Source organism: Mus musculus, chromosome 10, assembly GCF_000001635.26.
Source record: "Mus musculus strain C57BL/6J chromosome 10, GRCm38.p6 C57BL/6J".
Taxonomy (NCBI): domain Eukaryota; kingdom Metazoa; phylum Chordata; class Mammalia; order Rodentia; family Muridae; genus Mus; species Mus musculus.
In genome coordinates, this window is record NC_000076.6 from 117,687,977 (window position 1) to 117,713,249 (window position 25,273).

The 25,273-nt window shown below is 43.2% G+C and overlaps 1 protein-coding gene across 4 annotated transcripts; it reads right to left on the reverse strand.

Annotated features, from left to right (window-relative positions):
• Window positions 1-898: 898 nt before the first annotated feature.
• Mdm2 (transformed mouse 3T3 cell double minute 2) lies at window positions 899-22,782 on the reverse strand. 4 transcript variants are annotated; one of them, NM_010786.4, is made up of 12 exons: window positions 22,576-22,782; window positions 21,970-22,052; window positions 21,724-21,808; window positions 17,179-17,253; window positions 14,226-14,359; window positions 13,589-13,638; window positions 8,405-8,463; window positions 7,977-8,073; window positions 6,929-7,092; window positions 4,606-4,761; window positions 3,169-3,246; window positions 899-2,809 (listed from the first exon to the last, which is right to left on the reverse strand). In NM_010786.4, the coding sequence occupies exons 3-12, from the start codon at window positions 21,802-21,804 to the stop codon at window positions 2,234-2,236; spliced, it is 1,470 nt and encodes a 489-aa protein (NP_034916.1). In that variant the 5' UTR covers window positions 21,805-21,808; window positions 21,970-22,052; window positions 22,576-22,782; the 3' UTR covers window positions 899-2,233. The 4 variants fall into 4 exon arrangements, with proteins under 4 accessions (NP_034916.1, NP_001275515.1, XP_030100798.1 ...); XM_030244938.1 differs by having other exon boundaries at window positions 916-2,809; window positions 21,678-21,808; window positions 22,576-22,738; NM_001288586.2 differs by lacking the exon at window positions 21,724-21,808.
• Window positions 22,783-25,273: the final 2,491 nt, after the last annotated feature.

The window sequence follows — 25,273 nt, forward strand, 5'->3', positions numbered from 1 at the left end:
GAAATCCCTAGGCAAAATTGCCTAAAGTATTTAAATTTGTAGCTATTAGGGGCTGGAGAGATAGCTGAGTGGTTAAGAACACTGGCTGCTCTCCCAGAAATTCTGAGTTCAAATCCCAGCAACTACATGGTGGCTCACAACCACCTGTAGTGAGACTTGATGCCCTCTTATAGTAAGACAGCTACAGTGTACTTATAATAAATAAAGCTTTGAGCCGGAGCAAGCAGCCAGCAGAGGTCCTAAAATTCAATTCCCAACAACCATATGAAGGCTCACAACCATCTGTACAGCTACAGTGTACTCATATACATAAAATATATAAACCTTAAAAAAAAAAAAAAAGGCGGCATGTAGACAGCTGTGTGGTCAAGAGCAGCATCTGCTCTTACAGAGGACAGGGTTAGGCTCCTAGCCTGGAACTCGGGTCCTAAGGATCTGATGCCCTCTTCCGGCCTCTTCAGGCACTGCATGCATGTAGTTCAAGGCAGTGTATGCACACAATACATATACATGTGGACGAATTATTCATACACACAAATTTTAAAAAGGTGGAGAGCAATGGATCAATTTCCCAGCACCCACAGGGCAGCTCACACCTGTCTGTAACTCCAGTTCCAGGGTTTCTGTCACCCTCACAGACATATAGCCATAACACCAATGAACATAAAATAAAAATGAATTATAAAAAGATCACTGATGGGGGCTGCTGAGATGGCTCGGTGGTTAAGAGCACTGACTGCTCTTCCAAAGGTCCTGAGTTCAACTCCCAGCCACCACATGGTGGGTCACAACCATCTGTAATGAGATCTGACGCCCTCTTCTGGTGCGTCTGAAGACAGCTACAGTGTACTCACATATAATGAACAAATCTTTAAAAACAAAATCACTGACAAAAAAATGTGTAAGACAAATCTCTTTCACAATTCTTCAATAAACCATTTATTTGCAAATAAATAACATCAATGCCATTTCTAAATAAACATTTAAGAACTAATAACACACAAGGTACTTTATTGTAAATCGGGACTGAAGCTGCCCAGGCTGCCGCACCCACCGCCTCCTATTCAAATGCTGTCACGTGGGAGGAGTGTTCTTGTTCTTGTCTCTGAAGCTTTAACGCAACATTAATACAAAGCTATCCTTCGCTTCCTCTACCTTACAGTTTTATGTTTTCTATACTTAGACGTGACCCTTCAATCAAAGGGAAGAGGCCTATTATGAACCAGGAGATTAATCTACATGGATAGACGAGTCATCTTAGAATGAGTTCACTTTATCCATGTTCTGATTCAGTCTTTCTGAATGGGCTGGTTTCTAAACCTAGCCTAAGTACAGGCCTGAAACATAGGCAACCACCAGGAACCACGGAGCTGAGGCAAAAAGGCGCTTCTACCAGCCTCAGGCTTTTCAACCTGGGACAAACTGCAACACTTGTGCCACACCCCTATGACAAAAAGCTGAAAATGCTGGAAAATAAGGCGTGTGTTTTCACTTACATACCACCAGATGCAATTCATGCCTTTAAAACTGTGTGTGTGTGTGTGTGTGTGTGTGTGTGTGTGTGTGTGTGTGTGTGTGTGCGCACGCGCGCGTGTGTGTGCGTGCATGCGTGCATCCATTTGAAGATCAGGGAACAACTTTGTGGAACTGGTTCACTCTTCCTGGGGGTTCCAAGGATCAAATGTGTGTCAGTGGGTGTACACAGCAGGTGCCTTTACTGGCTGAGTCTTCTCTGCAGCCCACAACTCACACATTTTAGATTACTACAGTTTCAGAATTTCAATAACTTAAATATACAATCCTTCACATAGTCTTTAACTCTTTACATGAAAGACACTAAATAAATTAAATGTTCTTATTATTAACAAAAAAAACAGAAATCAAGTACTTCTGTAGCCCTTGATGAGGAAGGTCCACCATCATCTGCAGGAGATGGAAAGGACTTCTCACATACACTTCCAAAGTCCTTCCAAGCGGAGATTATTTAAAATATAAGGAAAATATAAACAGCCAATGCAAATTACTTAAAACACAAATATAAAATAAACAAGTGAAATTTCCCTAAAAAGGAAGAAAATATTCACCATATTTACTCTCCAGGATAAATTATAAGTGAATTTTATGTGGACTAAGACAGTTTTCTGGCTTTAATGTATAAAAATAATACCCATGTTGTCTAATTTGGGGGTCATATAGTTAGAAATATAAAATTCTATTTTTGTGAGCAGGTCAGCTAGTTGAAGTAAGTTAGCACAATCATTTGGATTGGCTGTCTGCACACTGGGCAGGGCTTGTTTCTTTTTTTTAGCTTCTTTGCACACGTGAAACATGACATGAGGTGTCCAGTCTTGCCGTGAACAATGCAGCCATTTTTAGGCCGCCCCTGGCAGATCACACATGGTTCGATGGCATTCAGGGAGAAGCTAGATTCCACACTCTCGTCTTTGTCCTGCGTTTCCTCCTTCAACTCTTTCACGCTTTCTTGGCTGCTATAAACAATGCTGCTGGAAGTCGATGGTTGGGAATAGTCGTCACTCTCCTGGGACAGGGGCGTCTGTTCGGCCTTCTCCTCGCTGTCCTCCTCAGCACATGGCTCTTTAGCATCATTCTCTGTCAGCTTTTTGCCATCAGGCACATCCAAGCCTTCTTCTGCCTGAGCTGAGTTTTCCAGTTTGGCTTTTTCAGAGATTTCCACTTTATCTTTCCCCTTATCGTCTGGAAGCCAGTTCTCACGAAGGGTCCAGCATCTTTTGCAGTGTGATGGAAGGGGAGGATTCATTTCATTGCATGAGGTACACTTCCAATAGTCCTTCAATAAAAAAGACAGTAACTCTTCAGTCAGTGTTCATAGCAAGGCTAATAACTTCAATGTGGCTAAGGTAAAAGTATACCATGTAGCTTAATTTTCAGCATTTCATATTTTACATAAATAGGCAAAGAACATGAGGAATATATCTAATACTATATACCAGAAATTAGCTAATAGAGTAGACTCTAGGTACTTTCCCCTACACACACACACACACACAAAAGGTGACCTATATGAAATAGTGACAGGCTAGAGATGGCTCAGGTTCTGAGCACACACGTGGTGGCTCACAACTACCTATAGTCCTAATTCTGATCTCAACATTGTGTTTTATTTCTTTGAAGAATCTATATACTTACAGCTAAGGAAATCTCAGGATCTCCTTCAAAAGAGTCTGTATCGCTTTCTCCTGTCTGATAGACTGTGACCCGATAGACCTAGTAAGACAAATTCATTAGCATCAATTCAACCCTTCAACCAAGAAGCCAGAATTCTCAGTAAGTCTTAAAACAAACAGCTTGAGCCATTAACTGTGGACGAAGAGTTCTGAAAGAAAGTTAAATGCAGTTCAAGGCAAGCAGGAAACGCAGGATAGGAAAACCTTTACTCGCAATGGCAAGAGTTGTTAGATACTTAAAACCAAACAAAACACTCAAGAAGACATTTTATAAATTTAGAGTTATTAGACAGAAAACAACTAGAAATGTAGAGTTGCTCCCGAGAAAGAGATACTCGGGTCCTATTGGACACTGTTCGTTGCATGCTTTACATTGGTGAAAAACAAATCAGTACTGAGAAGGGAGGGGCAGAAGTAGGGGCTCACACCTTTCATCCCAGCAATCAGGAGGCAGAGGCAAGAGGATTCCCATGAGTTTGAGGCCAGGCTGGTCTAGATAGCCAGTTCAGGGTCAGCCAGGGATACACGGTGGTACCCTGTCTCAAAAACAAATACACACACACACATACATACATAAATGGGAAGACCAAATGGAGAACTTTGTGGTCCAGCCATTATGAGAATGTTCATCCATCATTAGCAGAGCAGTGGTGGCGCACACCTTTAATTCCAGGACTTGGGAAGCAAAGGCAGGCAGATCTGAGGCCAGCCTGGTCTACAAAGCAAGTTCCAGGACAGCTAGGGCCATACAGAAAAACCAAGTCTCGCCGGGCGTGGTGGCGAAGGCCTTTAATCCCAGCACTTGGGAGGCAGAGGCAGGTGGATTTCTGAGTTCGAGGCCAGCCTGGTCTACAAAGTGAGTTCCAGGACAGCCACGGCTACACAGAGAAACCCTGTCTCGAAAAACCAAAAAAAAAAAACAAAAACAAAAACAAAAACAAAAAAAAAAAAACCAAGTCTCAAAAAGCAAAACAAACAAAACAAAAACACCCCATCAACTCAAAAAAAGTTTAAAAACATTGTTCAAACTCTCCTCTAAGTTTTTTATTTAGTAATGTGAGACTATAATAAATCAAGCAAAGGGCTGGAGAGATGACTCAGAGGTTAAGAGCACTGTCTGTTCTTCCAAAGGTCCTGAGTTCAATTCCCAGCAACCACATGGTGGCTAGTAACCATATCTAGTGCCCTCTTCTGGCCTGCAGACATACATGCAGGCAGAATGCTGTATACATAACAAATAAATCTAAATAAATAAATCAAGCAAAGAAACTATAAAATTTCACCTCAAATCCACAAAGCAATATTCTATCTTGAACAAATGAAAAAGCAAGACTTTCCAGAGACTCTGAATAGATGGCCTCTTCATCTTACTAAAAGGCTGACAGACACAGAAACCCACCTCATCATCCTCATCTGAGAGCTCGTGCCCTTCGTCACTCAGGCTGTAATCTTCCGAGTCCAGAGACTCAACTTCAAATTCCACGCTAAACTGATCAGAAACTGAATCCTGATCCAGGCAATCACCAGAATGCTCACTTACGCCATCGTCAAGATCCTATGGAGGAAGAATGCAGCGAATGTAAATGCATTGCCTCTGGGCCTCATTTAGAGCTCCCGGGTTCATCCCGAGCCACTATTTCCTTCTCAGCCCCAGACCACATAGACTGGGTTCAAGGTTACTACCTTACTCAAAAGTCCTACCTCATGAAGGAAAAGTCAGAGCCCCTTAGCCCCGAGGTTACACTCAGAATGACTGCATTAACATTTTCAAATGTCCAGCTAAACACACCCTCCACCCTATTCAATACCCATGCTCCAGCCACATCTTGTTTCCTAAATCAATCCACACACTAACTTTTTCTCAGTAAGATAATCTGAGTTTCTAAGCCCCACTCATCTTTCTTTGGTTAAGGTTCCCACAATACCATAAAAAGATCTTCCACAATGACCTTTCCTACGTGTGTGATTATATGCACACCTACTATTATCTGAAGCACCACTGTGAGTTTATCCTATTAAACACAGGAAGACGAAGGCCTCCCTGACTCACAGGCTAGTGTGACGGAGTGCTAGTGACGACACACAAACACCAAGCTGGCATCTGGGTTTTCCGATGCAGCCTTAGTTGGCCTGGGGCCTCATGTGACACTATATTGGCTATTACCTCATGTGACACTATATTGGCTATTACCTCATGTGACACTATATTGGCTATTACCTCATGTGACACTATATTGGCTATTACCTCATGTGACACTATATTGGCTATTACCTCATGTGACACTATATTGGCTATTACCTCATGTGACACTATATTGGCTATTACCTCATGTGACACTATATTGGCTATTACCTCATGTGACACTATATTGGCTATTACCTCATGTGACACTATATTGGCTATTACCTCATGTGACACTATATTGGCTATTACCTCATGTGACACTATATTGGCTATTACCTCATGTGACACTATATTGGCTATTACCTCATGTGACACTATATTGGCTATTACCTCAGAGAGCTCTGCTGTCCCTGCTTCCTGAGTGCTGAGATTAAAAGATTCAACTTCAGGCCAGGCATGTGGTGTATGCCTTTAATCCTAGCATTCATTCAGGAGGCAGAGACTGGAAGATCTCTGTAGGTTCAAAACCAGCCTGGTCTATACAGTGAGTTCCAGGACAGCCAAGAGTCAGAACTAAATAAGAGACCCTGTCTCACAAAAATGCAAACAAGAGATTCAACTTCAAATCATACACTAAGTTCATCCGCAAATCAACTTACTTACAACTGATAAAAATACACTGCTCTAGAATTCAGGACACAGGCATTCTCAATTTGCTACCAAGATGCTGCTTAACTGCAGACACATCATTTCTCTTCCAGAAAATACAGTCAGCTTGACATAAAAGTAGTCTTTTTTTTTTAAGATTAATTTATTATTATATCTAAGTATACTGTTGCTGTCTTCAGACACACCAGAAGAGGGCACCAGATCCCATTATAGATGGTTGTGAGCCACCATGTGGTTGCTGGGAGTTGAACTCAGGACCTCTGGAAGAGCAGTCAGGGCTCTTAACCGCTGAGCTTTCAAGTTCTAGCCTGTCTTATTAAATGTAATAATTAGTTGTAGGATCCTTTAACAAATTATTTGAAACACTATCAGGCATAGTGTTCCCTGTAAATAAAGGGTAAAACTACTGAGACTAATGTTCTCATAAGTAAGTTAAAACAAAGCAAAACACAGTTGTATTAAAAGCATTTTCACTTAAGTTTAAAAAGTAACAAATTTTTAATATGGAAGATTTTTAGAAGAGCATATATATATATATATATATATATATATATATATATATATATATATATATTCTGTTTTGACAGCAGGTCAGGTTCTATTCTAAGAAACTAGATAGGCAGAGATCCGCAGAGAGGTTGGCTCACTGACTGTTGGGTGTTGGGGATGTAATTAACTGGTAGAACACTTGCCCAGTGCGCACAGAGCCCTGGATTTAATCTGCAGCACTCAAAACTAGGGCAGAGATGTGGTAGTCAACCCACTTTCCTGGCACCCACACAGTGGCTCCAACCATCCCTAACCCCAGTTCCAGGGGACTCCACACCCTCCTGTGGCCTCAAAGCACTGCATGCATGTGGTGTACATTCTGGCAGACAAGACACTTCCATATTAAAAAGTAAGATAATTTCTTAAACCCAAGCACTACCTGATGCGAGGGCGTCTCTGTGGACTCGCTGCTGCTGCTGCTACTGCTGCTGCTGCCGCCGCTGCACATCTCCCTCAGCTCACACAGACCCAGGCTCGGATCAAAGGACAGGGACCTGCGGCGCTTCCGGTGCCGCTCCCCAGGTAGCTCATCTGTGTTCTCTTCTATAGATTAAAGGACATGGGGTTAAAACTCCCTGTACTGGGACTGATTTGAGATTGAAATATCTTCAGCACCTATTTGCAACAAAATTTAATTTCAATTATATTAAACAGAGAAGTGAACCATTAATGTTTCAAAAGTCAGCAGTGTTTCATTGGATCTGTTCAGCTACACATAAGCTCTACTTCTAAGCTTGCAACCTTCTTTGTGGACGTTACCTCCACAAGTTACTCATTTAATCCTCCTAGTGCTTTTACTGATTCAACAGTACACGATTTCCCCATCAACAGTAAGCTTTAAGAATAAGGCTGGGCTGGTGAAACAGCTCAGTGGTTAAGAGCAGCAGAGCACTCATACATTAAATAAATAAAGTTAAAAAAAAAAAGAAAAAAGAAAAAGACTATGCAAAGGTCAACCTGATCTATATAGAAGCCCTGTCCCAAAACAAAGAACAACTTCATCTCCTTTTATTAGAAGTCTAGGGTAGCAGCTCTTAACTTTCCTAACACTGTGACTCTTTTTTTTTGGTTTTTCGAAACAGGGTTTCTCTGTATACCCCTGGCTGTCCTGGAACTCACTCTGTAGACCAGGCTGGCCTCGAACTCAGAAATCCGCCTGCCTCTGCCTCCCAAGTGCTGGATTAAAGATGAGAGCCACCATCGCCCGGCACTGTGACTCTTTAATACAGTTCCTCATAGTGGTGATCCCAAGCATAAAACTATTCTCATTGCTACTTCATAGCCATAGTTTTGCTAATGTGATGAATCATAATGCAACCATGTGGTTTTCAGTGGTCTTAGGTCTCAGACCTCTGTCAAAGGGTCATTTGACCCAAAATGGAAACACCAAGCAACTGTTTAGTATGTCACATAATGTCCCTATGTACCTGTCTCACTAATGGATCTCCTTCTAGATGAGGTAGACAGTCTAGAAATTAAATCAGAAGATGAAGGTTTCTCTTCTGGTGGCGCTTGCAAAGGATCCTAAGTACATAAAAGAAAGTAAAATATTGCAAAATAAACATTAAACATTGGCTGTTCCACACCCTGTTTTATGTAACCCTCCCAATTTTCAAGAACTATGTGTCATGAAGCTAGAGCGGTGGCTCAGAGAAGAAGACCATGTGCTGTTCTTGCTGGGGTGTGTTTGGTTTCCATCACTCATGTCTGGGGCAGCTCACATCCACCTGTAACTCAGCTCCAGGTGAGCATCACCTCTTTCTTTTGGCTGGAGGACATACACACACCCACACTTACAGACAGGATATTTTAAAGAGAAAAGTGTGTTAGAGTAAGAACTTTATGCAAGTATTACCTTCAGATCACTCCCACCTTCAGGCTGACGTCTGCTCTCACTCAGCGATGTGCCAGAGTCTGAAGATTGTAAGAGAAAGTAAAAAGTGGATCAAAACAAAGAAATCAAGAATTCAACATATACCAGTCTAACACATGCCCAATACAAAATCTAACCTTTTAACAACTATTAACCATTTGTATCAAGAGTCATTTGCATGCTGGAGATATAAATTCAACAGGAATTATGAAGCAAAATAAGCAAATTTTAAGATATACTAGCAGGGGAAACAAAAATGTTTAGTAGACGTGGGGGAGGGGCTCTGAAGAGCTATCAGGACAGATTCTGGAATCGCCTACGCTGAAGTTAGCATAGGACAGACACTCCAGACTGAAGGATTAGTATGTGAGAAATCATGAACACGCAAACAGTTCCTGTGACTGACACCAACATAATAAACTCCTCTGTACTCAAACAGTAAAGTGCAGGGTCGCTGTGCACAGAGCCATGCGTGTTCAGCTGAGTCACATACAAGGTTATTCTTCTCAACAGTTATTCAAGCAGTTCTATAATCTTGCCTGAGGCCATCTTGCAACTTCTCACTATTAAAGGGTTTTAGTTCAAGAAATAAAGCTAATTTCCTAGCTCACAGAACTATTCTCCCCAGAGAGCAATCATAAAACTCCTAAATAAGAAGCAACAAACCTCCAGGTGGTGGTGGCACACGCCTTTAACCTCAGCACTTGGAAGGCAAAGGCAGAGGCAGGCCAATTTCTGAGTTCGAGGCCAGCATGGTCTACAAAGTGAGTTCCAGGACAGCCAGGGCTACACAGAGAAACCCTGTCTCAAAAAAACAAAAAAAGAACAACAACAACAAAAAAAGCAACAAACCACTCTGACAAAATAGAATTTAAAAAACAACAAACCCACCACCACTCCCAACTGGGCACGGTGATTTACACTACAGCAATCATCTCCAGCAGGCCAGCCTGGGCAACTCAGTGAGACTGTCAAGCCATAGTGATTCAGTGGAGGAGGCCTCAGTTAGCATGTAGGAGGTCCACACGGGAAGGCAAACAGAGCACAGAAACAAGCAAACAGTATTTGAAATACAAAGACAACTGTGTGTGTATGTGTGTGTGTGTATACTCTGTGTGTATGTGTATATGTGTGTGTGTATAGACACACACACATATACACATACATACATATATACATGTAGTTAAAGTATTTAAGTGGTGGTTTGAATATGCTTGGCCCAGGGTGTGGCCTGGCTAGAGGAGGTGTGACCTGGTTGGAAGAGGTGTGTCTCTGTGGGCGTGGGCTCTAAGGCTCCCTTGCTCAGGCCCCGCCCAATGTGGAAGAAACCTGCCTCTTACTTGCCTTCCACCTTTGGATAAGGGTATAGAACTCTCAGCTCCTCCAGCACCACATCTGCCTGCATGCTGCCATGCTTACTGCCTTGAGGATAATGGACTAATCCTCTGAAGTATTAAGTCAAGCCCCAACTAAATGTTTTTCTTAATAACAGGAGTTGCCTTGGTCATGTTGTCTCTTCACAGCAATGCAAACCCTAACTAAGACAATCAACTTGAGAAAAATTAAGACATAAAAACTGGTTAAGACTAGATGTCTGTAAGGAAAAGGAAGTGATCCCAAGAGTCTAACTAGATGAAGAATGTGTGGTACCACTCACCAAGAGAGGTGAGGGAGGTGAACGATTTAGCTTGGAAAAAATAATGAATTTAAAAGAGTTATGTAGATAGACAGGTGTAGTTTGTACTTAGTTTCACAGACCAAGCTCTCAAAACATCCAAGTTCCAGAACTGGAATGGACAAAATTACTCAAAAATCACAATCCATACCCTAGACTACCGCCTAAAGCACATCCATCAACCGTGAGACCACAGCTGGGCACTGCCGAGCTCCTCAAACACTGGGTGACCGCAGTGAACTGTCCTGTATTATGGCATAATACAAACTTTAAAGGGAATACATAGATAGGCTATGCTACCTGGGAACTCTGTCTTGGGCTGTGTATAGTTATAAAACAGATGTAATAAAGTAACGGGAGTGACAGGCTCACCTAGGATTTTCAAAATTACTTTTAACTAAACTGAAACACAGCATCAAGAGAAATCGTCAGTAATCTGTCAAAGTTTATTAAGTGAGTGACTACTAGAGAAAATGTAAAATACTATCAGATTCCATAACTGTATAGCATGACATAAAGAGCCTTAGCAGGTCCCAGTAACCTCAGCATCATGAGGCAGAAGCCGAAAACCACAGGTCTCAGTTACCAAACTAATTACTTTGTTCTTTTTTTAGGGAGGATCCTGGTGCCATTTACAACACACTGTACACACAACACAGTGACTTCTGAATATAGAAGGGAATAGTGGGATCGCAAGAGAATGGTTGATTCAGTCTAGAAACCAAGCAAGCTTCTGAACACAGTAGCTATGTTCAAGGGTAACGGTAAGGATTACGGGGTTTCAGAGCCCACAGCTACTAGTATTCAAATACAACTAATAGGAGACATGGCGGTATGTAAGTCTAGAAGGCAGAGGCAGGTGGATGGATCTCTGGGAGTTAAAGGTCTGCCTGATCTACATAATGAGTTCTAGCCCAACCATAGCTAATAGTGAGAGCCTGTCTTTAAAAAGAGAAACTCTTTCTTTAAAAAAAAAAAAAAAAATAGCCGGGCATGGTGGCGCATGCCTTTAATCCCAGCTCTTGGGAGGCAGAGGCAGGCAGACTTCTGAGTTCGAGGCAAGCCTGGTCTAAACAGTGAGTTCCAGGACAGCCAGGGCTATACAGAGAAACCCTGTCTCAAAAAACCATAATAATAATAATAAAACACTATCCACATGTACACACTTATAGAATGAAAATCAAGTGCCTTTACTAGGTTCTCAAAAAGGTTGCATCCCAAAAATAACCAATTCTCTCAGTAAGTAGCTCAACATCAGAGTTGATGCTTGTGAAGCACACACAAGGACCTGTGCTCAAGTCACTAAAAAAGAACTGCCAAGGAGAGCTAAAATGATGCTTACCTAAAAATGCTAAGTGTCCACTCAAGAAACAAGAGCAAGAATACAAAGGGGGGCAAGAGAAGAGAAGAGATGAAACCCCACTCTTTCACGGTCCTACCTAGGTATTATATTACTTCCTGAAACATCTCAACGCATTCTGAGGTTTGATCACGCTTCTACTAAGCAGCTTTTAACATTACCTGTCCTTCAGAAGAAACCCTGATAACCCAGGGTCGTGACAGAGATTAACAAGACATCCAATTTGACTTCCCAATGCACATCATGGCATAAGGATGCTCTTAAACACGAATAAATGTACTTTCTTTTACTTTTAAGGAGAATCATGGGGCTGGATTACTCTTAGTTCCTAGATACCACAGCTCAAAACTCCCTAACTCCAGCTCTAGGGAAGCTGACACTCCTGGCCTCTAAGATCAGTTGCACTCATGTGCACATATTCACATAAAGGGACGCACACATAATTAAAACTTGCTTTTTGCCTTTTTGAGACAGGGTCTCTTTATGTAAACTTGGCTGGACAAGTCCATCCGCCCATTTGCTGAGATTAAATGTCTGTGTAACCACACCAGGCAGTATAATTATTTTTTCCAAAGAGGGGCTGGAGAGATGACTCTGGTGCTTAAGAGCACTTGAAGGTCTTCCAGAGGTGGCAATAGTCTAATTCCAGTCCTAGGAGATTCAATGCTCCTCCTCTGACCTTGCTGGGCACTGCACACGCGTGGTGCACATGTATACATGCATACAGCAGGACAGAAAAAACACCCATACAAATAAAGTGAAATGAAAGAAGTCACTTTAATTTTTTAAGAGAGAATGAGATGAGTCAAAGCCTGGCTGGGGCAGCTAACTAGTACAGTACTTTCTAAACGCAAGGGTGTGTGAGCCTAAGTTCAACTCTCAGCAGTGCTGAATAAATGAACAAACGTCAGCTACTTGGGGAGCAGGAAGCCTGGGTTCCAAATGAGCCTGGATAATTTATGGGGATCTGGTCTCAAAACAACAAAAAAGTAGAGGCTGGGAACACAGCTTCATGGTTAAGAGCCCTGGCTACTCTACCAGAAGTTCTGGCTTCAATTCCCAGCCCACACAGCAGTCGTTAACTGTCTGTAACAAGTTCTAGGAGACCTGATGGGCTCTTCTGTCCTCCAAAGGCACTGCACACAGATGGTACACAGACAGACATGCAGGCAAAACACTAATACACCCAAAAATAATTATTAAAAAAAAATTGGTAGGCAATGAAAGAGTTAAAAATAATAAAGAGAGCCAGAAGCAAACACAAATGAAAGCAGCACACAGTGATATTTTGCCTTTTTAGAGTGCTAAGGGTTAAAGCCAGAACTGCACTCTATGAAGAAGTATACATCCAAGTCTTTAAAACATGAAGTATACATCTGTACTGGCTAGTTTTGTGTCAACTTGACACAGCTGGAGTTATCACAGAGAAAGGAGCTTCAGTTGAGGAAATGCCTCCATGAGATACAACTGTAAGGCATTTTCTCAATATAGTGATCAAGAGGGAAAGGCCCCTTGTGGGTGGTGCCATCCCTGGGCTGGTAGTCTTAGTTCTTTAAGAGAGCAGGCTGAGCAAGCCAGGGGAAGCAAGTCAGTAAAGAACATCCCTCCATGGCCTCTGCATCAGCTCCTGCTTTCTGACTTGCTTGAGTTCCAGTCCTGCATCCTTTGGTGGTCAACAGCAGTATGGAAGTGTAAGCCGAATAAACCCTTTCCTTCCCAATTTGCTTCTTGGTCATGATGTTTGTGCAGGAATAGAAACCCTGACTAAGACAACATCCAAGTCTTTAAAACATGATTAGGGGACTGGTAAGATGTTTCAGGAGGTCAAAGTGCCTGCCACACACGCCTACAGATCTGAGCTGGATACCAGAACCCATGTAAAAAGTAGACCAATTCCGCCAAGCTGTTTTTTGACTTCCAGGTATACACCATGTATCTATCCCACCCTACACAGACATACAGATACATACACAACAAAAAGCTACTCAAAGGTTTGTGGTTTTTTTTTTTTTTTTAAGGCTCAAGGGTCCGTAGCTACATAGTTTAAGGTTAGACTAGGATACATAAGATCTTACATGAAAAAGAACTGTTATTAAGTTATACTATGTTTATAATATTCAAAATTACCTACCTTGCTGACTTACAGCCACTAAATTTCTGTAGATCATTGCATATATTTTCCTTGTAAGAAAAGAAAAAAAAAAAAAAAACAACATGTGAGTAGAGAGCCTACAGCTGAGAGATGTCAGATCCATTTACACACCCACAGACTAACGACTCGACCTGTCTCAAAAGAGGTCAAGCCTGGTAACCTGCATTCAATCCCCAGTACCCACATGGTGGAAGGACAAGCTGACTCCTGACTGCCACACACTCACAGTGGCATATGCACATACACACACACACAATCAAAACTAAGATTCCAGAGTTCAGGTTCCCACACAATATGCTACGACTACTGTTAATCGCAGTAGGGCCTCAAAAAATGACACCCAATGTTAGCATTTTGTATCCATGGTCAGTTCCTCTCTGACAGAGGTGAGAAACAGTGACCGCCCAGCTGGTACTTCTTTAAGATGTTTTTTATGTTTACCTGCATGTATGTCTGTGTGAGGGCACCAGATCCTATAGAACTGGCAGTACCAACAGTTGTAAGCTGCCATGGGGGCGCTGGGAATTGAACCTGGGTCCTCTTAACCACTGAGCATCTCTCCAGCCCCATGCACAGCCGCTCGCTGTTCTTATAACCCACCACGCACAAGGCTTACCTGTGCTCCTTCACAGAGAAACTCGGGACTCCAAACACATCTCCTAGGAGATCATTTGAACAATACACAATGTGCTGCTGCTTCTCGTCATATAACCTCTTAGTCATAATATACTGGCCAATATAAAATATAATCTGAAACACAAATATGGTTTCTAAGTACTAAGGAAATCACATAGAATATATACATTATACATTCAGCAATACCACACTTAACTGAACAAGTTACACTTTACACTAACAGCCACACCCATAATCATGTACAAGACCAAACAGTTGTATTGTAGAAGCTTCTTTTAAATACTTCCACACTGATGAAAATAGAAGTAACTGTTTCTCCACATTACTTAAATGTATTTTCTGTTTTTCTTTTTTTCTTATAAATTTTAATTTTTCCCAGAAACTTAGATACTAACATATGATACTAGGAAAGAAAAAAGAGGTTTAAAAAAAAGGGGGGGGGGGGACACTGGAGAGATGGCCCAGTGGTTAAGAACACTGATTGCTCTTCCAAAGGTTGTGAGTTCAAATCCCAGCAACCACATGGTGGCTCTGTAATGAGATCTGATGCCCTCTTCTGGGGTGTCTGAAGATAACTACAGTGTACTTACATGTAATAAATAAATAAATCTTAAAAAAAAATTGAATAAAAAAAAAGAGTAAGGTAAAATACAGCAATGTATTAGAATAGTGACATGTCACAAACGTATACTTCTACAGCTCTGAGGTCATCACAGAGGAAGACAGGACATCATGAGTAACATCTCCCAATGGAATATTCTCAGTTATTAATATAGTCTTCACCAAACAGTCCAGGGCCCGAACCATCACTATTATTATATTCCATGTGCTCCATTATGGCAGCTTAAGCAACATACTTTGTCATTCCAAAACGAGCCCATCAACAATGTAACTCTAGACAGCATTTTACAGTGCACAGGTTTGTCAGTACAGTCTCACCATCCTGACACCCCAGGGAACTGTTATTCCTGTATGAAAACAAGGTCACGAGTGTCGTTCAGTAGGTAAAATGTGCTCCCTTGATCTGACACCCAGTACCACAGGGGGGAAAATAAAAACATAAACAGAGATGAGAAACTAACCCAGGACATGACACCTATCCCAGCGTACTGTCTACCACACTAGCTCACTACATTCTCAAGTGTCCTAGAATAAAGATCTTGTAACTGAAAACTGGTATCAGACACTATAAACAATCTGTAAGTCCCACCCCCACAGATCCATTTGACTGTGGGTCTAATAATATTCCTGGCATCCATCCTGAATGTAGAAATGTTTTTCCTTGTCACTATTCCTTAAAGAATACAGTATAACAACTACACACATTGTGTATTACAGATACTCTAGGGATAACTTAATGTCTAAGAGGTGATGTCCATACAGAGACAGTTTCACGGTTTAAGTAAGAGACTTGGCAGGCAGTGTCCTGAAGCCAACTCCCCGCAGAGAGCAGGAGGACAGCTGACCTACTGCACACAGCTTAGCATAAGCACTAAATCTTTTTGATGGCCTTCATCGATTTTCTCATATCTACCTACTACTAAATCCATACTTGTTTATCATTTGTCTAACCTTTATAAAGGTCAATCCAAAGTTAATGACCTTAAAAACATCACTTAACACTTAAAGAGACTTTAACTAGCTAAGTAGGAGCCAATCAATCTGAAAGGCAATTTTTACATGTCTATAGATCACAAAGTATTGACAGTCAGTGGGACAGAAAGGACACTTGGGTTCCTCCAACAAAGTGTTCTTTGAGACGTTTCCAAATGTGTAGCTGAGAAGAAGCCCCTAACCTGCCACAAGAACTTGAGTGTTTTAAGTAAACAAGCCTTAACCTAAGTGAGCCAGAGAAACACTTATATCTCAGCCATGCAAAACTTCTGTCTACAACTGACCAACCTCTAGCTGAAAACAATACTTTACTAATAAACGTTAAGGCAGAGAATACAACATTGTGTCTATGAATCAGCCCACTGAGCATCCCAACAGTTGTATAAGTTCTTTTTTCTTTTTCTTTCTTTTTCCTTTCTTTCTTTTTTTCTTTTTCTTCTTTTTTTTTTTTTTTTTTTTTTTTGAGACAGGGTTTCTCTGTGTAGCCCTGGCTGCTCTGGAACTCACTCTGTAGACCAGGCTGGCCTTGAACTCAGAAATCGGCCTGCCTCTGCCTCCCCAGTGCTGGGATCAAAGGCGTGCGCCACCACTGCCCAGCAGTTGTACAAGTTCTAAGCTGGGATCCAGGGATGCCCAAGAAGTCCTTGGATAAAATTGAGGGAATCCGCTGGGCAGTGGTGGCACACGCCTTCAATCTCAGACTTGGGAGGTGGAGACAGGCAGATTTCTGAGTTCAAGGCCAGCCTGGTCTGCAGAGTGAGTTCCAGGGCAGCCAGGGCCACACAGAGAAACCCTGTCTCAGAAAGAGAAAAAGAGAAAAGAGAACTCAGGAGGCAGAGGCAGGTGGATCTCTCTTGAGTCTGAGGCCAGCTGGTCTACATAGTGAGTTCCAGGACAGTCAGGACTACATAGTAAAACTTTGTCTCAGGGGCTAGTGATGGCTCTGGTTAAGAGTACTGATTGCTCTTCTGAAGGTCTTGGGTTCAAATCCCAGCAACCACATGGTAGCTCGCAACCATCTGTAATGAGATCTGATGCCCTCTTCTGGAGTGTCTGAAGACAGGTACAGTGTACTCACATATAATAAATAAATACATCTTTTTAAAAAAAAGACCTTGTCTCAAAGAAAGGAAAGGAGGAAGAAATTCATGTAAATTAGAATTTTTAGCTTCAAATTACAGTTCAAATGATCACAAAACTTAATGTCCTTGCTCATTACAAAATCTGTATGGCCAATCTCACTCAAACTTGAAAAACCACCACAGATGCCTGTATGTAACCATGAAGCCATCGGCTCTCCACCCCTCAGTTCTGCTCACCTCTTTCATAGTGTAAGTGTCGTTTTGCGCTCCAACGGACTTTAACAACTTCAAAAGCAATGGTTTTGGTCTAACCTGTAAAAGAAAAGAAAAAGAGCTGATGTTACACCATGAACATACTCTACAGCACAAGCCCTTTATGTATGGCCAGAAAGAAGCCCAATACAGGCAGCAAACGCCGTGCTTATAACAATTTGTTACCGAGCTGCACTTCAGAAAGTTGGGTTTTACACTAAGTACAAGTGCACACCACTAAGCGTTAGGACAGAAAATGCTTTGGGAAAAGCTACTATGAAATTATCATGAAGTCATCAAATCCTGGTGTCATGTCAAATAATCAAACTCAATTTGTTCTGATCAAAACGGTATCAAGATGCTGGAGAGATGGCTGAGAGATTAAAAGCACTTGCTGCTTTGCAGGGGACCCAATTCTAGATTCCTAGGGCCACCAAAAGGCAGCTACCAACATCCTAGGCAATCCAACATCCACTGTAGTCTCTGCAGGCAGGAGCTACAAATACACACACACACACACACACACACACAGGGGAGTGTGTGAGTGAGCACTGACTCCTTCCTACAGCTCCATCATCTGCTTGCCACCACACAACCTAGCTGAGATCCAGTCTCTTACTATACTGTACAAATCCGTCAGTCTACTGAAAGGGAGCTTATAGAATGTAGGAGAATAGACTATATCTTAGGGCAAAACCTATCACCAATCTATCATATACCACATTCCTGACTGCTAAAGAAACCAAAGTCACAAGGTAATGAACAATTCAAAGAGTACAATCACAGCCCTCAGCTACAACTCATTGTTTTCTTTATATGTGGTTTATGCATCATTTATTTATCACTTAAAATACATGCAAAGGCTAGATATTCTCTCTCTCTCTCTCTCTCTCTCTCTCTCTCTCACACACACACACACACACACACACACACACACACACACACTCACTAATGACAAATGATCTTTAAAGAGCATGCCAGTAATATCAGAAGAGCCAGAAAGTGTTTTTTCTATGTCTAGCCAACTTAAAAGCAAAAGTACTACATAAACTATAAGAGTAAATATATAACATTAAGCTTTATTTATAAAAACAAGTAGCCAGCTACAATTTGACTCTAATCCAGCTTTCCCAGTAGTGAGACAATAGTTGATGGGGCTGAGGCTTAGAGGTTAAGACCACTTGTTGCTCTTATAGAGACCCTGAATTTAGTTCTCAGAACCTATATGATAGATCAAAACTATCTAACTCTGGTTCCAAGGGATCCGACACCCTCTTCTGGTTTCTATAGCCACCAGACATCCACATGGTACACATATACACATGCAGGCAAAACATTCCTATATATAAAATAAGAAATGAATCCTTAAAAAGATAAAAACTGGACAACTGTCACCTACCTAACAAGGTGTCACCCACAAAGCAGCTAGTGAGCCCAGCCTGGCAGCCTGACAACGGATACCAAGGAACACCATGATAAATGTCCCTGAGCTTGCTCTAGCCACGTCAGTCTGATATCAAAGTATGTTACCATCGGCCACAGATACTCTAAAGACACTCCTGCACGTCAGCTTTGATGATCAAGGCTCCTGTTCACTCGTGTTCTATAGCTAGTGGATGCCCAGCACGGAGAGCCTGCTGGCTTTCTGTCTGTTCCATGCATATGCATGTTTTGCCTGCATGTACTTCCATGCACCACTTGTGTCCCTGGTCCCCAGGGATACCACAACAGTGCTGGACCCCTGGAATTGGAGTTCCAGATGGCTAGGAGCCACCATGTGGGTACTGAGAGTGGAAGCCAGGTCCTCTGAAGAGCAGTCGTGCTCCCTCCTGGCTGCTTGGCCGGCTGTCTCTGTCAGGACAGTTATTTTGTATGGCTCTATTGTTGCAATGGCTGCAGATCTCACTGTGCCAGGCCTCTGTCTACATGGCTAGAATGTGGCCTCATGGCAGAGTACTGAGGACAAATAGGACTAACCACTACCTTTAAAGGCATTTAGTTTATTTTTAAAATACTATTAAGTGCTTCAAGGACAGTAAGTACACTGAGCTGACTAAGCTGAGAGAGTGTTTAGAAACTGGGAAGGAAGGCATGTAACATGACTATGCTCTCTGTATCTGCAAACTCAGCTGTTTTAGTTTGAGATAACCACACAGACCACCACTTCTGTGGATTTTTTTGGTAATTTGAAGACTTTTATTATTATTTTATGTATACTGGTATTTCACCTGATGTATTTAAGTGCACCGTGTGCAAACAGTGTCCTTGGAGGCCAAAAGAGGCCATCAGATCCTCTGCAACTAGAGTTACAAGAGGGCTGAGCCACCTTATCCATTCTGGGGATCCAACCTGGGTCCTCTGTAACAACAGCAAATGCACTTAACTGCTGAGCCCTCTCTCCAGCACCACTCTTTTCTTTTTCTTTTTTTAAAGACTACTTTTAGCACAATTTTAAAATGCACTTTTCAGTTATTTATTCCAGAAGAGCACACAAACTGGTTATCCAATACCAAAAGGTCAGCCCTGAAAACATACATACACAAATGGCATTATTCAGACTGAGCAGGCTGTATCTGGGAACGTAGCATGTACTGGGCATGTAACAATTAATGAAAAAAGTCATGAAAGAGAGAAGGGGTATACTGGAGGCTTTGGAAGAAGGAAAAGGAAAGGAGAAATGGTATAATTTCAAAAATAAAGAAAAAAGTTTTAAAGACTCTGTTATTTATGTATTCTGTGTATGAGTGCTCTGTCTGCGTGTACACCTGCACACCAGAAGAGGGAGGGCATCAGACAGTTGTGAGCCACCATGTAGTTGCTGGGAGTTGAACTCAGAACCTCTGGAAGAGCAGTCAGTGCTCTTAACCTCTGAGCCATCTCTCCAGCCTATAGAAATCAGTTTTTTAAAAAAGGGTATTAAGACCTTATTTTCAGATTAAGTAATTCACTCTTACAAGATTTGAAAAAGACTTTTTGTTTCTTTGTTTTTTCTAGACAGGGTTTCTCTGTGTAGCCTTGGCTGTCCTGGAACTCACTTTGTAGACCAGGCTGGCCTCGAACTCAGAGATCTGCCTGCCTCTGCCTCCCAAGTGCTGGGATTAAAGGCATGCGCCACCACGCCCAGCTGAAAAAGACTTACTAATGCTTAATTTTCTTATGTAACTCATATAGAAGTCATGCTAGCCTTCTCCTTAGTGTATCAATTTTAACATACGTACTGCCAAAGCAAGAAGTTCTACATTTTTGCATATTAAATTAACTCAAATCAAAACTCTACAATGGAAAGCCAGTTTCTTATCAAAGCTTACAAGATAAAGTTAATTTTAAAAACTACTATAAAAACACAACACTGTAATCTCACACTTAACAAAGAGAGTTCTGAATAAAGATCTACCCGGAAAAGGTTTTTAAAATGCTATATGAAAATACTTTAAATATGTGCATAATCTTGAAATGGAAGAATTCCTCCAAAGCATTACAAGAAAATTCAAAAATTATCAAAATAAACAAATTTGATACCTTCAATGGGGCAGACATCAGATTATAGTCCTTGTAAAAAAAAATTTCTTAGGTTAACTATACTTGAAAATTATGCAAGCTACTAAAATATGCAAAAAAAAAAAATGGGGGAGGAAAGGAAGAGCGAGAGTAAATAGAGAGAGACATTGGCAAACCCAGAACAAACAGGCTGTTTAACTGGAGATCTGGGACATGCCCACTGAAACAATACATTTTACTCCACAGAGCAGTAACCGTAGGAACTGACTTAACTTGCATACATGTATTCTCCACAAATATGTATGAAATTACATCAGAAAGGGAAAACGAGGGCTGGCAATATTCGTGCTGGCAGGATCGAAGACGGCCATGACCTCTGCTGAGCAGAGTGAGCAGTCTGCAATCAAATGTGGTTACCAGGACGTAGGATTCTAGTTCCCTATCTTCCTCACCCTTACTTTACTCAAACACATGGGCAACTTTTACATCCCCCAGTAGTCGTGAGCCTGAGACTGTCGCTCAGCTCAGTAGTACAGTACTTGCATACACACACATTCTAAAGGCTGAGGTTCAATCGCATTATCAAATCCTATGCAGCTATTAAAAGTAATTTTGTAACTTACTGACAAGCTGTAGAACACCTTTATATGCTAATATAAAGTAGAAAACTTAAAGAGATACAGAGCAAAGACTGGAACTTTATATATTTTATGCATTCCTCTCATAACTAAAATCCTCACAAAAAGCACGGATGCTTCTATGACTTTCGGTTTACCATTTAGAACAGTGATAGAACATCATGTCACAACCAGCAGCACCCACACACTGTGCACTTCTAAAGCCTGCGTCAGGGGAAGGGCTGTGGAAATATAGGTCGCAGTGACCACTCTCTAATGCAATTGCAATCGAGAAAGTTAAGAGTTTGTAGGTAAATACTTAAAACGACTGTGCGATAATCCAGGTTTCAATTTTGTTTCCTCGATTACCTGGTAAAACAAGCTATATTTACACACTCGAGGCAGAAATACCAACCAGAGTCTCTTGTTCCGAAGCTGGAATCTGTGAGGTGCTTGCAGCACCCTCGGTAGACACAGACATGTTGGTATTGCACATTGGCCTACAAGTAGAAAAAAAACAACAACACACACGATAAAAACTTGAAATTATAAAACATCTACGAAAAGGGACAAATAGATACATGCATTTACGAAGGAGACAGAAAACGTCTTTCGGCAATAGCTCTCAAATGCAAAACGACGTCGGCGAGCTGTCCCTTACCTGGAGGCCCGCAGGAGAAGCGCGGTGATCCGAGAGGGTCCCCCAGGGGTGTCCGGTCGGTCTCCCGCTCGCCCAGCAGACGGCTGCGGAAACGGGGCAGCGTTTAAATAACCCCAGCTGGAGACATGTCAGGACTTAGCTCCTCCGACAGCCGACGCCGGACGTGTCCCAACTTGACCAGCCCCACAGGAAGAGCTGAGTCAACTCGGCCCAGCCCAGTCCCACCCGTCCCGGAAGCCGCATCCCGGCGAGTCCGGGACCAGGCACCTGTCACCTCCTGGACCCCAGCAACGAGCCCAGCGCGACCCCGGAGCGGGCCCCCCGCGCGCGGGGCCTGCTGGGAGACCCCCGCTCTTCCCTCCTCCCCCTCCCTCCGTCCCCTCCCGCGCATGCGCCGTGCTAACCGCGCCATCTCCCACCCCACCCCCCACTCCCACCCACACGCACACCCCCGGCCGCAGAATGACATCAGGGCCCAGCGCGGGCAAACGGTCGCCCAGCCTCGTGCCCCGCGACCCCACGAGCCGGCCCGGGTTACGAGTAGGCCCCGGAGGGCGCGGAAAAGAGGGAATGATCGGGACTCTCCGCCGCCCACGGAGCGGGTACCTGCTACTTCCCGCGCATCTTCCGACCCTTCACGGGGAGCGCGGAGGCCCCGCGGCCGGGGCCTGAGCGACCATGGTCGCTCCAGAGCTCGAGCGACGAGAAGGCGGCGGCTCCTCACCGGCCGCTCCTAGGCTACGCTGGCCCCGGAGGCCCCGTTAACAAAGCAGAGTTCTGTGACGAGCGCCCCCTACCGTCCGCGGAGAGAACGCCGGAAGCCACGGGCCATCCGGGCATCGGGGCGTGCGCGCGCGCACGCCCGACGCCGCCTCCTGGACCAATAGGAGGCGGGGGGCGGGGCTTAGCGGCCGCCCGGTGCCGGAGCGCGCAGGAGGTGGGGAGGGGCCGCGCGGTTGTGTTTACCGCTCGAAACCGCAATGGTCGCTAGGCAAGTTCCTATCCGACTGCTGCTGCTACCAAAAGAAAAGCAAGACTAACAGCTGGGTAGTATTTTTAAATCCATCCCGCCAGCAGCTGAAGTTGTATACAAATGAGTGATTTTTTTTTAAGACTTTAAAAATAGGCAAGGTGAGAGAGGGTGGAGTGGGACGGGGAGGAAATTGTGAGAAGGGGGTGTCCCAGAAGGGAACGGAGAGCGGGGTGGAAAGTGAATAAATAATAATGAATAAAAAATGAATAGCTCCATGGTCAAGAGTGCATACAGCTCCTTTTTAGGTTTTCAGTCACTCACGCCACACAAATTCTGTCATTGCAGGGTACTCAACACACTCTTCTGGTCTCCATGAGCAACCGCACCTGTGTGCACAGACATACACATAATTAAAGTTAAAATTAAAAAAAAAAATTCAAAGACTGTTAGGGTCCATGACACCTTGGGCTCATAGTATGTAAACGCAAAGAATGTTTTAATCTGCAGAAGTCAGCATTCTGGTGTCTCCTCTCCCCATTACTAAGATAGAGACACCCAAGTGAGTTTGCAGACCTGACATAAAGCATATTAGCGAATTCTGGGATAGGTGACCTCTATGTTAATCTATTGGGTCCATCTTTAGGGACATTCCATTCCCGGGGTGAGAGGGCTGGAAACTTTTGGCTGAGAAAGTCTGGAAACTGCTGCTGACCCATTGTCCTTGCCTCAGGCGGGGCAGCTTCTGAGGCCCGGACTTGCCCGGAATTGCCCAGTTCTTGGAAACAGAGATTTAGGCCTAGTCCCCTTAACTGCCAGTTTGAAACTTGTCATGAAATCAGCCTGGCCTTTTCAACACATACACTCCAGTGTTTACAAACTTTCTAATTGTTAGTCATCTTGAGGGCCCAAGATAGCATTATAAGGTATAGGAGTTTGGCCTGGACGCTGCTTTAGGCAGTGTGGACGCAGGTCAAAGAAAAGCATTGATAAGGCCAGATATAATGGTGTGCGTGTAATCCCAGGTACAGAGCAACAGCCGTCTGGGTCCACCTTTTAAGGTACATCTAAGAACGGAGGGTGTGTGGCACCGAGAAGGTCCTGCATTGTTCAGTCCTCGGTCCCCAAAGCAAAAGCCCCAGATCTTAAAGGACTTAAAACCAGGGGTGGTGGCACATTTGCACAGTCAAAGATAATCAGGAAGCTGAGGCAGGAGGATAGCTTGAGTTGAGCAATTTAAAGCTAATTTGAGTAACATTGATAACCTACCTAAAGGAGAAAGGTAATTTCGTTCTTTGGGGCTTGCCACTTCTTACTGACAGCCTTCATTTCCCCAACAGTTCGTGATTAAGGACTTTTCAGAAACCTTTCTCCCCTTAGGAATGGAGTGAATATTCATTTTAAATTTAATAACCTTCAGCCAGGCATGGTGGCATAGACCTTTGACCCCTGCAGTAGAGACGAAGAGACAAGTGAGTTCAAGATAGTGTGTCCACGAGTCCACACAGTGAGCTGCAGATCAGCCAGGGCTGCACACAGAGAACCTGTCTCACAGAACCCAAGCCTTGGGAGATGAAGTAGCCCAATTGGGCTTGTGTGCAGTTTCATGGGATTGGGGCATGAGCAGGATGGGGGGATGGGAGGACAGGGCAAAAGGCAAGCAGGCATGCACTCTTAGCTTAAAGCCCTGGGTTCCCTCCCCAGCACCTGTGGGAATGATGCTGCACTTGTGTAATCCCAGCACTTTGGAGGTGAAGACAGGAGGGTCAGAAGTTCAAAACCGGGCGTGATGCCGCACGCCTTTAATCCCAGCACTCGGGAGGCAGAGGCAGGTGGATTTCTGAGTTCGAGGCCAGCCTGGTCTACAGAGTGAGTTCCAGGACAGCCAGGGCTATACAGAGAAACCCTGTCTCGAAAAAACCAAAAAAAAAAAAAAAAAAAAAAAAAACAAGTTCAAAGTCATCCTTAGCTACAGTGAGATTGAGGCCAGCCAAGATAACGAGATCCTGATGAAAATAACTCCCCAGCATTATTACATTATTAGCCTCAGGAACTCCGTGTGGCTTTTTTTTTTTTTTCCAAGCTGGTCGAACTCAGAAATCTGCCTGCCTCTGCCTCCCAAATGCTGGGATTAAAGGCGTGCGGCACCACCACCCGACTTCCGTGTGGCTTTTAAATCATGCCTTTATCAAACCAAATACAGCTAGATTTCTGATTGTCGGACTCTATACTTAACACTGGATGAGTGAAAGCCACAAACTGGGTGTGATGTCACATGCCTGTAACAGCGCAATGAGAGACTGAGGTGAGAAGAAGAGACCAAGGCTAAGTAAA